General features: G+C 37.1%; 1 protein-coding gene across 20 annotated transcripts in view; it reads right to left on the bottom strand.

Moving 5' to 3' along the window:
* Positions 1-19,830, bottom strand: part of ulk4 (unc-51 like kinase 4) — a 73,568-nt gene that overhangs the window by 14,052 nt on the left and 39,686 nt on the right. For 19 of the 20 annotated variants that reach the window (XR_013648238.1, XR_013648237.1, XR_013648236.1 and 16 more), the window contains 5 exons: positions 19,005-19,212; positions 17,663-17,755; positions 11,217-11,265; positions 8,899-8,998; positions 698-864 (listed from right to left, as the gene is read on the bottom strand). Coding sequence is in view for 17 of the 20 variants with exons in the window: in XM_078933099.1 (XP_078789225.1) it covers positions 698-864; positions 8,899-8,998; positions 11,217-11,265; positions 17,663-17,755; positions 19,005-19,212 (617 nt within the window). In the remaining 3 variants the exon portion in view is untranslated. The remainder of the gene's footprint in view (positions 1-697; positions 865-8,898; positions 8,999-11,216; positions 11,266-17,662; positions 17,756-19,004; positions 19,213-19,830) is intronic. The other variant, XM_078933100.1, reaches the window with a different exon arrangement.

A 19,830-nucleotide genomic window follows, 5' to 3' on the forward strand; every position in this document is an offset into this window, starting at 1 on the left:
TTTTCCATCCTTCCTTTTCCCTTTTCTGTCCTTCTCTCTTTCACCACGTCTTTTACCCTCCTTTCAGTGTAGCCCCCCACCCCATCACCACCCTGTCCAGGCATTAATATGTATGCTTTGGGCTGGGGTGCACAGTATAGGGAGATGGGGGCTGCTTTGTGTGTGCGTGTCAGTGTTTGTGTGCCAGTCTATATAGTGAGGCAAGCTGAGGACAAAGCCAGTGGTGATAATGAGGCCGCAGGGACATAGCCAGACAGGCCCCTCGGTGTATGCCTATGTGTGTGTGTGTGTGTGTGTGTGCGTGCGCACATGTGTGAGTGTGTGTCTCAGGGACTCAGGACCTTATTTGCAGTCCACAACTACAATATTACAGTTACCTAAACCTCCTTGCTTCAACTGCATACTCCAATGGACACAAACACTCAGCACGCAAACATTCCAGTTTTCTGGGATACAACGGAAATACTTTGACAAGAATAATTTAGTGATTTGGATGGTGACAAGCTAGAAAACATAAGGAGTCTCGTCTCATTCAACAGTTGAATGAGACGAGAGGTTAGTGTGACACACCAAACAGGAAATGAAACGACAATGGTAAAACAACATGATAAAAAGTTATAATTGAGATGTCTGTTGTCCTTTTAATAGTTTCAATGGTAAAAGAGAGAAAAGGGTAGGTTTGCATGAGTGGTCATACCTGCAGAGCAGCTCGGACTACAGCAGATGTTTGCTTCAGGATGTTGTGAAGAAGCTCAAAGAAGGCTTGCAACAAGAGATGGTTAACCTTCCTCCCTGCACGCCTCTCTCCATCCAAGAAGAGTGACGTTATTTCTGAGAAGGTGCTCACCACCACTTTTATAAGCCCTGTATAGCACAGAAGATAAGTTTTCAATAATTAGATTTGAATCTATTGAGAATTTTTGGTAAGAGACTGAAGAATTAATCTGTGTTCCATGCTTTACTCTATCTTTATTGATGTTTTTTAGGGAATAATTTCCAGAGAAAAGGGAGCCAAAGCTTTTAAAAAACAAACAAACAAACAAAAAACTATCATAAATATGGCCAGGACAAGATCCACACAATCAATTAAATTAAATTGTATGAAATTAAACTCACAAACTTTATTGCTGCCATGAAATAAATGAGACAATTATTACAGAAACAAACATACAAAATAAAAAGTGCAGTATCTACATCGTTATTTTAGTTTATTCTTTAAAAAAATATAAAATTACACTTAACACTGCTGTACATCAGAAAATGCTGACTCATGTTATTGCAGTTTAATTACTCATGTGCATGAAACAAGATTATCAAACTTTATGGTTAAAAAACTGTTTAGTGTCACCAATGAAACATGTAAAAATTACACTTATCAAATAAAGGACTGGCCAGTTTAAATATTGAATACTTGATAATGTCAGAATGTTTTATATACTGAAGTAGTATCAACAAAAATCAGTAAACTTACATTCTTATCAAATTATGTTGTTTTTGTGTGTGCGTTTCCCTTATACCTTAGCTACAGAAAACGATCCAAACAGATCACACAAGAACACTTTTGAGCAAAATACGAAGAGCGCTTACATTGTGCAAACTCATGTTGTATTGCTTGTAGCTGACAGATGATTGCTTGCATTTCTAGGTATCTGCAGGTAGCTGTAATGAGCAAGTGGTGTAACAGGACTACACACATCTGTGCAAGTCGATACTTGATTGATTCTGCCAGCTCTGGGTTGACAAGATGCATTCTCTCTATATCTGTGTGCGAAACTGATTCAGTTGAATAACAAAGGTATTAACTCATTGTCTTCATGAGGGAAAACTAGCCCAGTTCTTGGATTCCAAAAGAGCTTTATTTTGTTGGACTTATTTTGTGAGCATGTGTGCAACACTGGAGACACCAGAAAGCTACTACTCTGTCAGTGAGATGTACTTCAAAACTGCTTCATAATTAATATGACAGGCTGCTCTACTTTGGACTTTTCAATCAAACAAAGATCTTTTCTGCTCCTAATAGAATCTTTCAACTCCATTTTGGTCACTTTTGTGTTTGTTAGTATTATTAAACTGCTGAAAGATGCAGCTGATGCTTTAAAACCTTTTCACAAATAGAATCCTACCCTCCAACCAGCCAGTACAACTTTTGGCCGTAGAATTAGAATTATTGCCTTTGTTTTATTTGGCATCTACAAAAGATAAGATCAGAAAGTACACATATACAAAAATAAATCTGTAAATTATTGAAACTAAAATGCACAGACCCAACAATGATGGTGTAAAAAGTACAGTGACAGGTTAAGCCACAAGCAAAAAAAATAAAACCACAATCACATAGTTCCTCATCAAAGCCAAAACAAAGTTTACCTAATGTTTGATGCATGCATTGTTCTGACTTATATCTCATCTAATCTGCCTGCAAGCTGCGTAAAAGCCTTCCTCTCGGTCGAGTCCCTGGAGTGTTGAGGAAGTCAGAGGCCAATGAATGGGTTTTGCAGTCTCCAATCAAATCTCCATTTTCTTTTCCTTTTGTTTGTTAGATTTTTTTTAATGGTTAAACTGCCTCTACTTTCTCTATCAGACTTCTTCCTTTATAGTTTAAAACAATAAAGAAAAAAGAAAAAGTAGAAACATTTTGGGTTATGGAATAAAATAAAAACTAAGTGAATTTGGACACATATAAGATAAGAACTATTCAATGTTTTTAGAGGATTAAGGGATTAAAATAAATTTTTCGAGCTTAGAGGTAAAAACTATTGCTTCATTTTTTAATAAAATTGTTGTACATCTTAGTTTTTTACAAACATACAAAAAGGATATAGTTTATTGTAAACATTTTCTGCAGTGAAGTTAAGTTTATCAAAGTAAGGTGAAGTAAATAACCTTAAACTGAGCATTTTAACTTAACCATGGAATTAGTTTGTTTTTTTGCTGCTGTTGTGTATTACTACTTTTTTTTGTTCAACTAAACTACCACTGCACACATGACACTAACTTTACAATTTGCACCATGTCATACAGCCTGTATTGGTTTTATTCAGTTAGTACATTGTTAAAAACTAGGGGTGCACGATATGTGGAAAACTCACGATTTTTGCTATTAATGATAAACATTCCGATGACGATATAACTTGCGATACATGAATAAATAGTGAAACAACCAAAAACATCATTTCCATTTTACTGCAACAGTTTTATTTAAATTAGAGTCAACATACCTTAAATTATAATCCAAAAAACCCTAGTCTACATAGGAGGCTCCATCCGATTGGTCAACAACGTAAATTGGTCCATCTGATTGGTCAAATGCATAAATGGATTTATTTGATTCGTTAAATATTTCAAGCTGCCATAAGATTGTTTTAGCACATTTAAAGAAGGCATTTAAATCAATTTTTTCCATCTTTTGCATTATGCATATTGCACAGCTTGATAACCCGATAATGATAAATAAATTTATTGTGCAGGCTTGTTAAAATCTATTTGGAATACATTTTAAATATATTTAAAATTTATCCTTAATTGTCTTAAGAAAGACACACTTTAAAACTTTAAAGCTCATATTGAAATAGAAATATATCTATGCTTATGTTTTGTAAAAAAAAGAGCAACACTGATCCCACATTGAGATGCCTGGAGTGTGTTTTATTAGAACTGTGCTTTTGTGAATTCTTTATATATTTTTTGGTCTAGATTAAAAATAGACATTGAGCAATCCTTTAGAGAGTTATCTATTTTTAAGTCATGGTAAAAAAACAACAACTGGGAATCAACAGTAAGGAAATATGCCTAAATGCTTTACTTTATACAAAAAAGAGTTTTTCATAACAGAAAATAATTGATAATAACAAAATAAATAAAAAAAGGGGGTATAAATATGCATTTAAAAAAAACATGGATATTTTGCACAAAAAAGAGTCTTATACATTAGAAAGGGACATAGTCATGTGATGTTTTTGGTTCTTGTTTCTGCTGAGTTACTGAATAAATGAGGCAGAGGCCTTCTGTGATTGTCGACACAATTAGTCATTTTGTAAATCTCAATCAAAACAATAATCACTAAAACTTAATTATGATGTCCCTTTGAGGTATTACTTTGGTTAAATGCTTCACGAAGAATCCCTGGAATTGGTCCTTAAAATGAATCTAAATAGAATTTTTGCTATTGATCAACTGAGTGTTCCCATGTTTTCTGTTGCTTAAAATACCACAATCCACATGACAACATCCATTCAAACTACTGACATCAAGGAGGAGATATATATCCCACAAAGCAAAGACCAACTGAAACAAAAACGGTTATTTCTCATGGACCATCAAGCTCTGAAATAAGCATTTCTAACGCCATGACATATTCATTCATTTATACAGTATATCAACGTATTTATACTGCTTTTATAATTATCTTATGATTCTTAATGCACCTTGACATGATGGTCGGCTTTAATTTTGTTGTACTCCTTGTATGAAGATAATAAAGCACCTTATTCTATTGTTTTCTATTCTATTCTGTGATCTAACTCTAACTTTACTTTTAAGTACTTTGGAAGAACTAAGATGTAAATTAACCCCTTCTCGCCGTATGTCACTTATTTGCAACATACCATTAAATTCAGGACTCTACTTATTTAGGATCACCTTGAAAAAAACCCCACAAAAGACAGTTTTTTAATAAGAAAATACATTCAGACATGAAGGAATTAAAACCTAAATTAATAAAAAAAAAACTTGATGTTCAAACTTCATTCTAATGCATATTTTCCTCTTTGTGAAAAGCAATTATTTTGCTGTTAGTGAGGACTTCCAAAATAACCCAACTGATGATAAAAAGGATATCTCAATCGTACAATTTATTGCAGAGACTTTTAGCAGATCATAATCAAGAAAGTGTGAAAGAACAATAACAGAACATATTGTAATAATATAAGAAACAACGTCATAAACTAAGGGTGTATTCAGACTGGTAAAGTCAGTGGGTCCAGACCAAGTCCGCTTAATTTGGTCTGGTTGGAGTCCTGAATCTTTCATTTGGTCTATTTTTCAGACTGCCATCAAGCGGACTTTCTTGTTTTGAACCAAAGCTGGTATACAAAACCACATGACTAAAGATCTCTTCAGTCATTGGCCAGGAATTATGAGGGCGGGGCAAGGCAACTAGAGACAGAAATTATGGAAGTCGTGTGCTTTGCAGTCCTTGTCGATATAGTTTACTTATTCAAACTTTATATTTTGCTGACCAATTTTAAATGTCTGTATCAACGTCAGGTACAACACCTGTAGCTGTGGTCCAGCGGAGGCATGCTGCAGGGTGGTTGCCAAGGATACCATGTTTATGATGCTATTTGTATCACGTTAAAAGATGTTTTATAGAGCCTGCATTCTTCCGATCACATTTCAATGAGTTGCTGTGTCTCATCATTGTGGTGTTATGTCATTGTTTTAAGAGAATTCTGTTAAGGAAACTGCAAGGTAGCTTTTATTATAACGTCAAAGCAATACCAGGTGAGTACCGCGTAACGTGACACAGAAAAGCATGTAAGAAGCATTTTCAGCTGTGTTAAAACAAACGTTGTAACAAGTAAGGAGTTGGATCTTTTTTTCTGTCTGATAAAATGACAATCATTGCTTTACATTTGTCTGTGGCTGGTCAGTTTCTTCAATCCTAATCTGTTTACATGGCTATCGGCTACGAGGGTCATTTCGGTCCAGTTGCTCCGCTCCGAGGATGGATTGTTATCAGACGGAGAAATCTCAGAGTGAATCGAAGCTTAGTCCGATTGGAAACGAACAGAGACCACCTCGAAAGATGGGTTCCAACCCATGGTCCGCTTGGGTGTAATTAGACTGAAAATGTGTTTCGGAATTCTGGTTCATTTGAAGCGGATCAAATGTGTCCAGTCTGAATACACCCTAAATTAGAGTAGCAAACTTCACAAACACTGGACAACACTTGCACAGTGATCTCAAAAATTCTTCAAATCAAGAGAGGAAGAACTGGTAATTGGTTGAACCCAAAGCAGAACTTAAATATACAGAAGAATCCCAACAGATTGACCAAAGACCACTTCAATTAATTAAATGACAGCTTTAATCTTACATTGCCAGTCCTTCAGACCGAGAACACACTCAAGGGCAGCTCTGAGGGCAACATCTTCTGAGCCACTGAGGTAAACGCATGATGCTCTACATGCTGTAGATTAGATCATTGCACTATTAAATCACTTAGGCTGCTTGTCAGTATACAATAAGAGTGGGTCTTTTATTATTTCTCAGTTGAGGGCTTAAAGCTTCATGTCCTTGTATAATTAGATTAAACCTAACACTTTTTCTGTTAGTTGACTGTATGTGATAAAATTAAAGAGGAGCAATCCATGGTCATAATAAATCAAAAGAACTTTGGGAATCACTTTATATAAAGTTATCATTCTTTCAGCGTTCCTCTCCATATTTATCATCCACGGTAACATGCTGTTCTTTCCTTTATAATTCCGTGACAAATTGACCCATTTTATCTATGTGTACACTATTCATGCTTCTGCCACCTTTCTGCTACCCTTTCTAGTTTTTCTCCAGCTCTATGACTCCTTCATCATCCCCTACTTCTCATCCATCCTCTCCTTCTTCTGTCCTATCTCGGGCTTCAATCCTCAGGGGGTATTATCTCAGTCAGAGGCAAATCTGCCCAATTATAAACCTCATCTCTTTTTTTCTTATACACACACAGGGATCTGCTGCATCCACCGCTTAACAAACACACACACACACACACACACACACCTATACACACTGCCACTGTGCTTTACACATTTAAGCATAAGCACTGATACATTAACACACAGAACCCACCTTCCCCCTTTTCTCCCTCACTGTCTATTTCACTCCAACAAACACACAGACACACACACTCACACACTGAGAGACGCACAACACCCTTCTCTCCCTCTGTCTGTCACACCTTAAAAAGACAATTATACACGCTTCCTCCCTTCTCTCCTCTCCTGTTTTCTCCCTCTCCTCTTTCCTCCCATTACCGCACTCATCTGGAGTGAACCACTACGAAAACAAGCAAGAGAGGAGAAAAGCAGCACAAAATAGAGGATAAAAGCAAGACTAAAATTGTGAACAGAGCGGGAAAAAGTACGGGAGATGTTGCGGAGATGTGCAGATTGTAAAAGTGGATGATAGAGCAATGCAAAAAAGAAGAAAACAAGGGGAGAGACCGAATGAAAAGAAACAGAGAAGGAAATGAGGGAAGAGGATGGGAGATAGTGTTAATTGCCTGTCCAGTATTAGTGCTGGGTTGACAGTTTTTTGTTGAGGAGAGCTGATTGGATGATAATGATGCTGACAAGTGAAATGCTGTCTGCTGACCCAATGGAAATAGAGGGGAAGGAAGGGCTGATGGGAAAAAAACGAAACTTTCTTTTTGGAAAACAGGCATTGTGTTTCTAACCCATCAAAATGGGTACACTGAGGAACTGAAGGCTCTGTTTTACAAGCAGTTTAGATGAAAAAATTAGAATATTTATTTTTATCTACCGGTAAATACTTTTAAGACTTCAAATATTAAGAAATGAATCCCATACATTCCGTATTGACCCTTACAGCTGAATATGGGCCATCTTGGGCAAACCTGTATGGGGCATGCAGGTGGTTTGCACAAAACTTTAAGCTCATAGACAATGTGGTGAGCCTGTATAGTCAAAATGTTCATGCACATTTTTTCCATGGGAGACAGGTTGTACAGAACACTTAGTCAACATGTAAGGCTAACTAAGGGTGACGTAAGTAAGACGCAGGTTTGTTGTATGGATTTTTAATTTTTCAACCTCTCCCTGGATTCTGCGTACCACATGGATGCATTATTTGCGCACGGTCAGTAAGAGGCCAATGTGTGCACCTCACTAATGAACAGAGTGTGGCGTAAGGGCACCGTACGACAGCATCACTGTATATCAAAAGTGCAAGAAACTTAAAATATCCTAACAATTATTACTTCATGGTACACTTACCACATAAATCCTCATGGCACATTCCATTTTTATTAACGTCCCTTAAGGTGGGGTGCATGAGCCTCAAGGGAAGAGTAAGACATACATGTGCTCCCTTTAACCCTTGTGCTATCCTAGGCACTTTAACATTGGGAGTTGGGTCATCTAGACCCACTAGACATTGCTCTGAACCTTTTTTCTTCAATAATTTGTGATTTTCACTGGTGTCCATAGATTACATCAAATCTTTTCACCTTTATCCACCTTTGTCATGGTAGGAAGAACACGTCAATGTAAGAGCGGGGTCATCTAAGATAGCACAAGGATTAAATGCTACACACACTTCTGTGAAATGAAAACCACCAATGTTGAGTTTAACTTTCAGTGTGCGTTTAATGACCGTGCACTTCGTATACGCAGCCCACAAAAACAGTCTTAAATACTGGCATAGCTACATGTGTCTAAGTGCATTTACATAGACATTTCATTGGAAGTGGTTGCTTCAACCTGTGTTGACGAGGGTGGTGTGAACGTAGTGTTAGATGCAGCCGTTCCTCTCTGTGACTCTCCACGGGCCCGGAAAACCCAAAACTCGCATCACCCGTACAGGTCAACCTCCAGTAGGTGCATGTGACTAAGGCATTAGTCACTACAAATGAACTAAATGTTCAACTATATTTCAAGGAACGGTTTAGCAGACATTCAAGTTGACATAAAGATGATAACAATAACCCTGAACAACAAACTGAACCAAACAAATGACGTAATTCCAAAGTACCAAATGATAAACACATATATAGGCCTTAATGACAACAGAAGCATAACTGACAGCTTAAAACAAGGAAATGTTGAAATCACAGACAGTGCAGAAACATATTGGATATATCCGACTTCAAACGTATCTTACCTTCATGATACTGCAGCTGTTGGTCAAACACGGTGTTTCCACTGAGATTACACAGCAACACAATTCCAGTCTGGACTATTCCACTGGTGACACTGTTGGCCTTGAAAAAAGTAAAAGATAGACGCAAACATATTAGAGTTGATTTTAACAGGAACCTACCTTTTTCATTTGAAAACTCAACAAATAATGAAAGCCAAAAAGAAGCAAAAGGTCTAAAAGTACTTCCTAAATAATATGAATAAAAACACAGTACAAATAAATTATTATTTTTTTGTGGGTGTTCAAGATCCACCCCTGTTATGTAACCCCAGACACATTCTCTTTATGAAAACCACTATTTGTTTAAAGCTAAAAGATTCATATGTTACAGTCAAAACTGTATAAACATTACCTTTTGTGGAACCTACATGTTTATGTGCTTTATTGACTTTGACAACTCCCAGTCCTGTATTTCTCTGTTCGCACAGGCCTTCACCGTATATGTATTAATTAAAAGTGATAGATCTTTGTGAAGGTGAAAGAATGATCCCACACTCCTGCCAGCAGCTAACCTCTCTATTAAAATGGGATTACAAACAGAACACAGGTGAACATCCTTACAGATTTCTCTTTGAGAATCTTCCAAAACAAATAGAACCGAGATATCTTCATGTCTCCTTCCACTACTGTCAGACTGGTTATAAGTAAGAGGCTTCCAAAACCTACCGTCAAATTTTCCTTATTGTTAATCCAGGTCAATGACTGTGGCGCAGTTAAGATTTTCATCTCATTTTTATTGATGTACAAATATTTTCTGAGAAAAATGCTGCGATTTACTGCTCGGCAAATAAATAGCAATGCACACTTTTGGGCCAATAAAGATTAGGAGATAGATTGTGGTGGTCTGAAGAGATTTGGACTGGCAGATGTAATCAAGTTGTAGATTTCACCTTTTGTTGCCCCTGCATCTCTTAATCTCACCCGTCTTCCTCCAATTTCCTCCTTTTACCTTCTCTTGTCCTCCTGTCTCCAGCTAAAAGAACCGTCAGTGCTTCCTCCAACAGTAATTCATTTCTCCTTCCCACTTCTGCCCCCATTTTACCATTTGATCCTGTCTGAGATATGCCTCCAGGGTTTGCACACATCAGAGGGATCTGTGTACAGGCTGATAAGTCTGCCTGGTACTCATCATGCGCAAGTTGCCTGAGGCTGAAGACAACGACATTAGTTTGGGCCTTAGACAAACTACCAAATAGCAAATAAAAAAGCTTATCTATTTTGATCAGTATGGAAAAAAACAGGACTTTAGTGTAGTACACAAAATGTATGAAATTGCACAAACTTGACTCTTGATAAGGACTGGAAAGCAGAAGTTTGACTTACCTTTAACTAAGCTATCAAAGAGCATCATTCTACCTCCTGCACATTTATCATTTGCATGGATTATTTCTTTAAATACACACACACTGAGTGCAGAATTCTTTTTCTTCTTAAGCAGAGAAACCTAAGCGTTAAGATCCCTGTTGCAGCCAGAATCCTGAGGTCCTTTAATGTCTGGAAACAAACCTACTTCATCATCTTGACAAGCACAATTAGGCTTGCTCCTCTATGACAAGAGTGATCACCAGTGACAGGTATACTCAGTCTAGATCAGAGGATTACAACCAGCATAAATCAATCTGAAGGTGAGCAACTTAGACGGTAATAATAGATCCAGACGTGAGTGGTTCAGACAGGAGTAAACAATCAGGAGACGACTTAATCGGGCTTTCAGATAACAGTGTTTTAAAAATTCTGCATGAGTAAGATGGGGCTATGCAGGCATCCATGCAAAACACTGATTCCTAAGTGTGTGTGAGTGAGTCTGTGTGTGATTTTGAGTGCATGGTCCAAAAAAAAAGTCGTTTCCTGCAGCATGAATATTTCTGTATGCTGGAAACGGAGCACACCAAGCAGGTGGGGGTGTTTGACTGTGTGCTAGCAAAAGGGTCAGGTGAAATAAATTGTTTACTGGGAATGTTGCTATGCCTCACTGATAACAGACAATTACTGCGTGCCTGCATGTAAGGTCGCATGTTCAATCTTAATAAAGAAGTCCCCCGTCTCAGTCTATTAACTCCTTCTCCTATACTGCAGTCCTGTCAGTCAATTACCGCAGGCCTTTAATAGGTCAGCGCTCTTCACAGATATTTACATTGATGAGGTTAGATGGAGAGAAGAGAGCAGGACGGATTACAGCTGACATAAAACAGAGAAGAAATGTCATAAAAATGCACTGTTTGCCCCAATTGGATTTGAAAAATTCCCAGCATAGGAGTGGCACGCATCAACTGACTTACCATAATCAGATGGAAAACCATTGGTAGAATCCTCCCTTGTGAGATCAACCTGAGAAGGGGACAGGACACTTTTAAGCAGCCGCACATGAATCACAAGGAAGAATTAGTGTAATGCATTTGCTGCATTATTATTCAAAAATACACTGATGTGCAGATGAGCACACTCTGTGCTGTTTGATCTTCATTTAGCGCAGAGTCATACTATTGTGACTCCACTGTGGTTTAAATAAATGTGAACACTGAAGGAAAATAGAGTTTTGCTGGCAGTTTGTCAACTTTTCAAAAACGTTTGCAGGATAAACAGACATGGAATGTCCAAGCTGGTTCATATTAAGGATTTTTGTTCAAATATGATTAGTTAACAGGAAGTTTGTTCTCACACACCTTATGAACATATAATATATTTGAAATCATTTTTTAAAAATTAGTCAGAATAAAAAAGATAAAGATCCTTTAATAGAAGTAACATTTAACCCCTTCCAGCTATGAAAATAAAGCTCTGTTGTTTAATTTTTTTGTTTTAAAGTTGATGCTAATTAATTTTTTGCCCAATTGGTTTGATGCATACTTGCATCAATAGGTGTCAAGGAGTAAAAACTAGAGTGCATTAAAACTTTACTAAATAAACTAAATTAACCCAAAACCTTATTTGAATTACCAGCCATACATCAGCAGACCAGACACTCATAGACACTTTTCCATCATACAAACTACATACCTTAACTAACCTAATACTAGTTTGTCTTCATTTTAAACTCTGAAAACTAAGGATAGCTGCCATTACTTTGCTTACAAATGAAAAAAAAAACAGGAGAGACCTGCAGCGAGTGGTGTTGTCAGCAGAGCCAATCATTGGCTGATCATTACTCAACCACAGAGATACTAACGATGGCAGGTCTCGAAAGGCCACACCCATCGCAGACAAACTGTTCTGTAGTAAAATGTACAAACAAATGAAATCCGTCATAAACAGTTTCTGCCCACTTGACAAAAAGGTAGCACCCCTACCTTCACCTGAATTAAGCTGTTTTCCAACATTTGTACAATAATGCTGCACTCTTTTATCAGTTCTTTTAATCATGTTTCTATTTTATTAGAACATTAATTCCAATCATAATTTAATTCCACATTTTTATAGTTGTTCCCGATGCAACTGTTGTTTAAAATTTCTGTTTCATAAACCTACTCATTTACTACATTATTTCTGATAAACAGTAACAAAAAGGATTAAGTGTAGAGGATGTTAATTTGTTGTTTGTTTTTGTGTTTTTTGCACCATTACAAGAGATTCTCAGCTCAGTGAGGATTTTAGAACAAATTTGAACTGGTCAAGGGTTAGTTTTATCAGATCAGACAATTTCTACGTATTTTGGTAATATGCAGATTAAAATTTGCATTGCTCTAGCCAAATAAAGAACATTATTCTTCTTTTTATACACATGACACATGAATGCAGTATTCCGTTTTTAGTGGGGAATTTCGGGTCTGGATTTAAACCACTTTGCTAATTAGACCACCAAGACTTAGTGATGGACGGTGATTTAATACTGTTGTTTGTAAAAGGAAGTTTCAACAATAGCTGTTTAGTCTATAAGCTTTTTTAAAAAGGTTTGACTCAATTAATGTGTGAGTGTGTGTGCCTATGTGTGTGTGTGTTTGTTTGCTGGGGTGATTGATGGCCTCCCATTACGGCCGTGACATACTGAATGATGAAAGAACTAGTACAGGCCAGCACAACAAGATAAACTAAACCCCCTTTAAACTACCAGTCATACATCAGCAGACCAGACACTCAACAAACCAGAGCAAAACAGATCCCTCGGTGCCACAGCACTGTTACAGCCCAATGTGCATCAAATAAATTAATTCACAATAGCTTAAGTGCTAATAATGTAGTAACACAAATATAATATGGATGGTTTTAATATAATACAATGCAACTTTTTAAAATAAGAAAATAACCTTGATTTTTATTATAGGGGAAAAGGTTTTTTTCTTGTTCCCTTTTGTTTCTAACTAAATAAGGATGTCTAAACACAGAGATATATGTTTCGAAGAAGACCTTAAAAAAATTGTGCAAAAACATGCATGTGAGCACACTGCAGGAGGTTCTTTGGCTAAAGGTCAGAGTAAATGTAGTTGTTTGAAGGTGTGTCTGGACTGTGATAATGCGGTGAGAGACGGCAGACTGCCTTTCCAATGTTCATGTACCCAATTTACCATCTAATTACCACTCGGCTGGCTTCATAGCCACACTTATCTAACCAAGACCCAGGCAATTTAATTTCTGATTGTACAACTGCGCTGATGGGGGGAAAGTTGTGGAGAGAGGGCACAGAAAAAGAGTGGACTAATGTTAATAAATTAAAGATGGTGAGGGGGAAAAAAAGAGAGAAGGGAAAAAGAGTGAAACATTGTTAATAATGTCAGACTAAAAAAAGTAAACGAGAAAAACAGATTTAGAGTGGAGAGGGCTGACACCAATTTGAAAAGTTCACGTCACTTTACTTGAGTCAAGGAAAGAGGAAGATGAAGCGAAGTGGAAGAAGAGAAAGACGTAGACGTGTAGAGCTATGACTGATAAGAGAAGTAGAGAATAGTTAGCAGTGTAGATGAACTTTAAACTCTTAGAGAGGAAAAACAAGAGTCAGCTCTGATAAAAGGTGGAATAGAAAAATATTCAGTTATTTGCTGTGAGGCTGGGATATTTCAGGACTATTTAACAGATGGTTAATTAAAATTGTTATAAATTATTACATATTCAAAGCACATATATTAAAATAAAATATGAACTACTATAACCAGACATGCAAAGATAATTTACTTTTCTAGGATGGTATTTTATAACTGATACCCAAAGAACAATAGAATATACTTTAAGCTTCTAGTTTGTTCTTGTACTTGGTAATTTATTTCTTTTTCATGGATTTATAATAATAACAATAGTAAGCACAAAACTTTTATTTATGAGAAGAATCATATTCAAAATTTATTATTGACCTGTTGTAATTTATGGTAAAAATCTGAACTAGCATTTGGATTAACTAACTAGTTTTACTCACTGTCAAAGTGTCTTTGGGCAAGACACTGAACCCCACATTGCTCCTGGTGGTTAGTGTTTGGCAGTTGAACCCACATCAGTGTATTTGTGGGTGAAAGGGACTTTGACTTCAAAGCATTTTGGGCCCTCAAGGAAGGTAGAAAAATATGGAAGTGATTCTGTAGCATAATTAAAAATAAAAGTCAAAACCAGAAATGCTTTTTCATTTTCAAAATGAAGCTGCATTTTGAGTCAAAATTAAAATGAAAAAGCAATCTGCCAAAATGCTTTTTTTATTTTCTTCTTCAACACCGCTTATTCTGTCACTTATTTAAAATTATAAAGAAAATGGTATTTGACATTTCATTTTCAAAATGTTCTCTGGTAAATGTGTAGCAAAATTCATTTAGAAATGTCTAATTTGACAAATAAAATGGATTAACAGAAATGCTTTTTCATTTTCAAAATGTAACTGCATCAAATGACTCAAAATTAAAATGATAAATTAATACTTCAAAATGATTTTTTATTTCTACTTAAAAACCGCGTTTTCTGTCATAATTAACAAAAATGCAAAGAGGGGATTGCATTTTCATTTTAACATCCACCCTGCGAACAGTGTCGCATAATTCAATCCGACTTAGCATTTCCAGAGGAGAGGCGGGGCGATGACGTTAGTGCTATCTCTGTGTGTCCGGCTGCTAAGAGACACAGTCATGCTAGCAGCAGTGTAGCTTTGTGTTAGCGGCAGAGGAGAGGGCTTTGTGATGGTGGTGAACTTCTGATGATTTTACAAAGCTTCTCAGGACTATGTAGCAGCATTTCCGCCTTCTGCTGTCCTCCTTCTGCAGGAGACCACCTTCTAAATGTGCTTTTATTACCGTCATGATTATTATTAAGGGCCTGCTCGCTCAAATTTATTTTAAATCCGCGCGGTCAGTGCTTTTTTCTTCGCTGCAAGGCAAGGACTCGAAAGACGGGTTAGCATTTGGCTAATGTGTGCTAAAATCATTAGCAGTGAAGGTACTTAAAACTCTATGCGGGCAATGCCGCAAAGAACATCTTGGACGTAAATATTCTGAGTGAATGGGAATTAAATCACAGAAAGGTAGGGCACAGTATGTATGTTACTAGAAAACCCTCTCCTCTGCCGCTAACACAAGGCTACAAGCCTGGCCGCACTGCTCCTACGATGAGTCTCTTAGGAGCCGGACACACAGAGATAGCACTGACGTCATCGCCCCGCCTCCCCTCTGGAAATGCTAAGTCGAATTGAAATATGCGACACGGTGGATGTGAAAAAGAAAATGCAATCCCCTCTTTGCATTTTCATTTTAATTATGACACAGAATTTGTGTTTTTTAAGTAGAAAATGAATAAGGATTTTGAAGGATTGCTTTTTCATTTTAATTTTGAGTCAAAAATGCAGCTTCATTTTGAAAATGAAAAAGCATTTCTGGTTTTGACTTTTATTTTTAATTATGCTACAGAATCGCTTCCATAGGAAAACGCAATATAAGTATACGCCATTTACCATTTACCATCTGAGTGAATGGGAATTAGATCATGGAAAGGTAGGGTACAGTATGTATGTTACTAGAACAAATTTAAGCTCTAATTGAAATAAATTGTTATTGCGTTATAGTTATATTGTGGTTCAGCTTTCGTGGTCTGGCTGTTTTGCTGATTTTTTTTCAGCGCAACTTTGCGTGCATTTTTTATTTCTTTTTTTAAACAGCGCACATTGTTTTGTATCCTGATTGGCCGTTGATATTGTCAATCCGTCTCCTCGGTGCCCTGTCTCCCATGCAGAATGCCTCCAGTTTTCCACATTTACATAAATCTTTGAGCTCGATCAGATCTTTGTTTTTATTCTGTAATACTGGACTTGATTTGTACAAAGGTTTGAACTTTGAGAGTTCAAACAAGAGAAAAAAGTGTTAATGTCTGTCTGAGAAAAGTCTATAAAGCATGTAGTGAGGAGGTTTAGAGCCTTAAATACATCTGTGATCCTAAGCAGTCATCACCTATTCCGAGTTATTTATGGAACATATCTTCTGCGATAAACGAACATGATTTTTTTGGTCAAATTTTCTTTTGTTTGGTTTGTTGACTGCAGAAATGCATGATTGCAGCATTCTTAAAGTCCTCTTCATACCTCAGACTGAAAATTGTGTTCTCTAGAAAGCTTATTTTGGACTTTAGTACTGTTAAAAATCTCAACTTTTATTGTTTATTGGCAAAAATCGACTTGATTGTATGATTATGAATAAGCTGAGACAATAAAGTGTTTCAACAAGTGTTCAATACATCTTGTGTGCTATGGCTTACTATTTCTAGTCCAACACCGACCAGACAAACTCTAAAAGTGAAGTTTCTAAACATGGGAACACTAATGCAAAGGGGAAGTTTGCAGTCAGGTTAAAGTCCCCAGTGAAAAATGAACATACTAAATACAGATACACAACCACCCAACCCCTCCCCCCTGCACACACAAACACATGCACACAGAGATTATACAAGGAATCAGCAGATTTTCAGTGAAACAGCAACACATCATTGCCCCTTGTTATTTTGGTGTCAGTTGACTGCCCTCTCAAGAGCTGTTTTTTGAATTCCAGAATGGAGAGTTAGGCCTACAATATACAGTTGTAATTTCACCTTAGTGTTGTGTACTGAAGAGAGTGCATTACACTGTTAACGAGACTCATCAGGGGTGGTGTTCCTAGAAACTTCAGCAGAAAATGTCATGTCTGTACACATCTCAGCTGATGCAGCAACTTCTGGATGTCACTAGAATGATTACCAATGGAGGGAACACTGGCTTTCAGAGAGCTGAGAGGAATCCTGCTGCATGCAGATCACCAGCAGAGGTGCACTTGGGTTGCTGTTGCTGCTAATAGCTCTCAATCTGCATCAGCTACCTCAACAAACAGAGGATCATTTGTGTCAATTTGTGTTTGGTGTGGAAAGCAAATAAGCCTCTCGCGGTGCGAGTGAGTTGAGTGTTTGTGAATGTATTTATGCAGGTGTGTGCTTGGGAGTGCGCGTTTTATTCATCTGTCGATTTGTGTTTGTGGCTGTGAAAGATTTGCAAAGCTGAGCCGGGAGTTGCTGGCCTTGGAATTAAAACATTACACACTGTGGTTAAAATGCGCCTGTGTGTATTTTGTTCTGCACATGCAAGGACTTTAAAATATTTCAATAAAACCAAGTCTGCAATATGTATTAAAAAAGCATCTCTACAAGGCTACATTATTTTCCACATAAAATTTTTGTGAGCCCAGGTCTTGATATGAATGTTAAGAGTTTTCCATGTGCTTCGGTCTGCTAATGCATGGTGTTGCAATGCAGTGTGTAGTATCTAGGCAGGGGGAGGTGGGGGGCGGTCTAGTTTGTGTGTTACCTGCAGATCTGAGCGTTGTGTTCTGTCAATGAGACCAGCAGTTTGAGTGCGTAGAGAGGAATAGGCTCAGTTGCAGCGAGAAGAATATCGTACCTGCAAACAACAACATTAGGCTTTCAGCATCAATAGTTAAAGCAGTGATGTGAGCAGTGTAAACTACTATAAACTAAACAAATCTGTTATAGCTGCTATTTAAACCCCACAGAGATAGCATTAATGTTGGTGTGTGACAGGTTATTTTCATTTCTGTACATAAATTGTCAAAAATAAGCTAGGACAGTTGGGTTATGTTTAATATTAAGCCTTGGACTGCCAAATACCTAAAGAAGGTCATAAACAAAGAGTCTTTAGTAGAGAAGACAAAGCGGTACTAAGGTGAAAAGGTCCAAAGAAGGCTTAAAAAAAGGTATGCATGGATCAAGCTAGAAAAATTAAGGTCAAGCAGATATGGGTATGTGGTCAAAATCAAACTGAAAGTACGTTTTTATAATAAAAAGTGGAGAGCCAATGAGCTGAACATGTATTTTTATAGATTCAGCTCCACTAACGAACCGACCCATACTTAATGATCCATAATAGATATACAAATGTCACAAAGCTTTCACCCATCTCACACTCCCACCGATGTAGCTAGAAATATTGTGAAAAGGTGTAGAAATCTGGTGTCTAAAGGCATATGCAGACTATCTGAGTCAGTAAAATGCCCTGTTGCTGCGGTAGGCAATCTGCCCAAGCAAATGTCCAAATGTATCTCACTCATTGACCCACAGAGACTGCAGATCAGCTGTCTTGACGTCTCAATTTACACAAAGCAGACACTGCTATTTTTCAAGGAGTACAAAGTGATCTACCAGCTTCAGAGAGGATACCCTGACTAGGACAGAGTCATTTATTCTTTTTAAATGATCATATTAATTGTTTAAATGCAAGGTAGAACATTTATGGGTTGACATTTATTAAAAGTTTTTTTTTATGTTGTCAGTTTTAAGTTATTTCATTGAGCATTGTGGGTTTTCTTTCATTAGCAAATGGATTCCACAGTTTAGTCCACCTGTGTTTTTGCAGTCATCAGTTTGTGCAGCAGAATCTAAGCCAGATATTTAAGGAAGATAAATGAGCTGGTCAAAAACAGCTTATTGAACTTTGGAGCACAAGATCATAGAATCCACTGAAGGATGTACTCATGAAACCACATTATGTGGTCAAGTGGACATTGTCTACAGTCTATTCATACTTGAGACATTTCTATCGACTGTTAAGTAACATTTTCTTTATTGACAGAGATGCAGACCCAGTGTGTGCACTAAACTGATGTAAAATGGGCCTTGGCAGACAGACCAACCTTAAAAGAAGAGACTTAGACAGTAGGGATAGGATTTGACCACTCAGCTTTCCATCCTCTCTGCCTTCAGCTGCATTTTCTCCAGTTTTTTCCATCTCTTTCTTTTGCCTTGTCCTTTCCTCTTTTTCCTTAGTGTGGTCATCATCTTGAACAAGCAGGACCAAACTGAGTTCAGACAGCACCTTCAGCACAAACACAGACCACTCCGCTGCAGGAAAGAGACAGCCAAATCGGTTAAAGTAGAAAGTTTGAAACTGCTCGTTTTTCACAGCTGTTGTGGCATCAATAGTATAGAAGGCAGACAGCATACATAAACATCTTAGCTTTGGATTCATACAAAGTAGAAATAAGTGACTGCAGAGGTGCTTTCAAGAACAGGACAATGATTTACTTACAAATCCAGCTCATGGTAATTTAAAGCAGTTGGAAATGATGAAAATTCTATAAGCAGACTATCTCTACTACAGTCTGGATGTTATAAAACTGTTATAGATTTAAAGTACTGAAGTATCAACATGATAGAAAAAATAAACAGAGATCACGTTTTTTAGGTCAGCATAACCACTTCATAGCTTATCATTTAAGAAAAGAAAAGTGGAAACTGTCAACAAATGTGTACAATGATGCATGTTTCATGAATGTGGAAATCAGGCTCAAACATGACAGTGGGTTAAAACCAAAAACCGTTAAAAACCATTTTGCTCAAAAAGATATTATTTTGTTAGCATGCTTTGTCAGCCATGTTTACTTATTTCCTTAAAAAAAAAAAACAACAGAAAAATGTATTTAGTTTACACACTTTAAACACCCTCCCTAATTATGTTTC

Source organism: Oryzias latipes, chromosome 16 (assembly GCF_053564925.1).
Source record: "Oryzias latipes strain Hd-rR chromosome 16, Olatipes_Hd-rR_3.1".
Lineage (NCBI taxonomy): Eukaryota > Metazoa > Chordata > Actinopteri > Beloniformes > Adrianichthyidae > Oryzias > Oryzias latipes.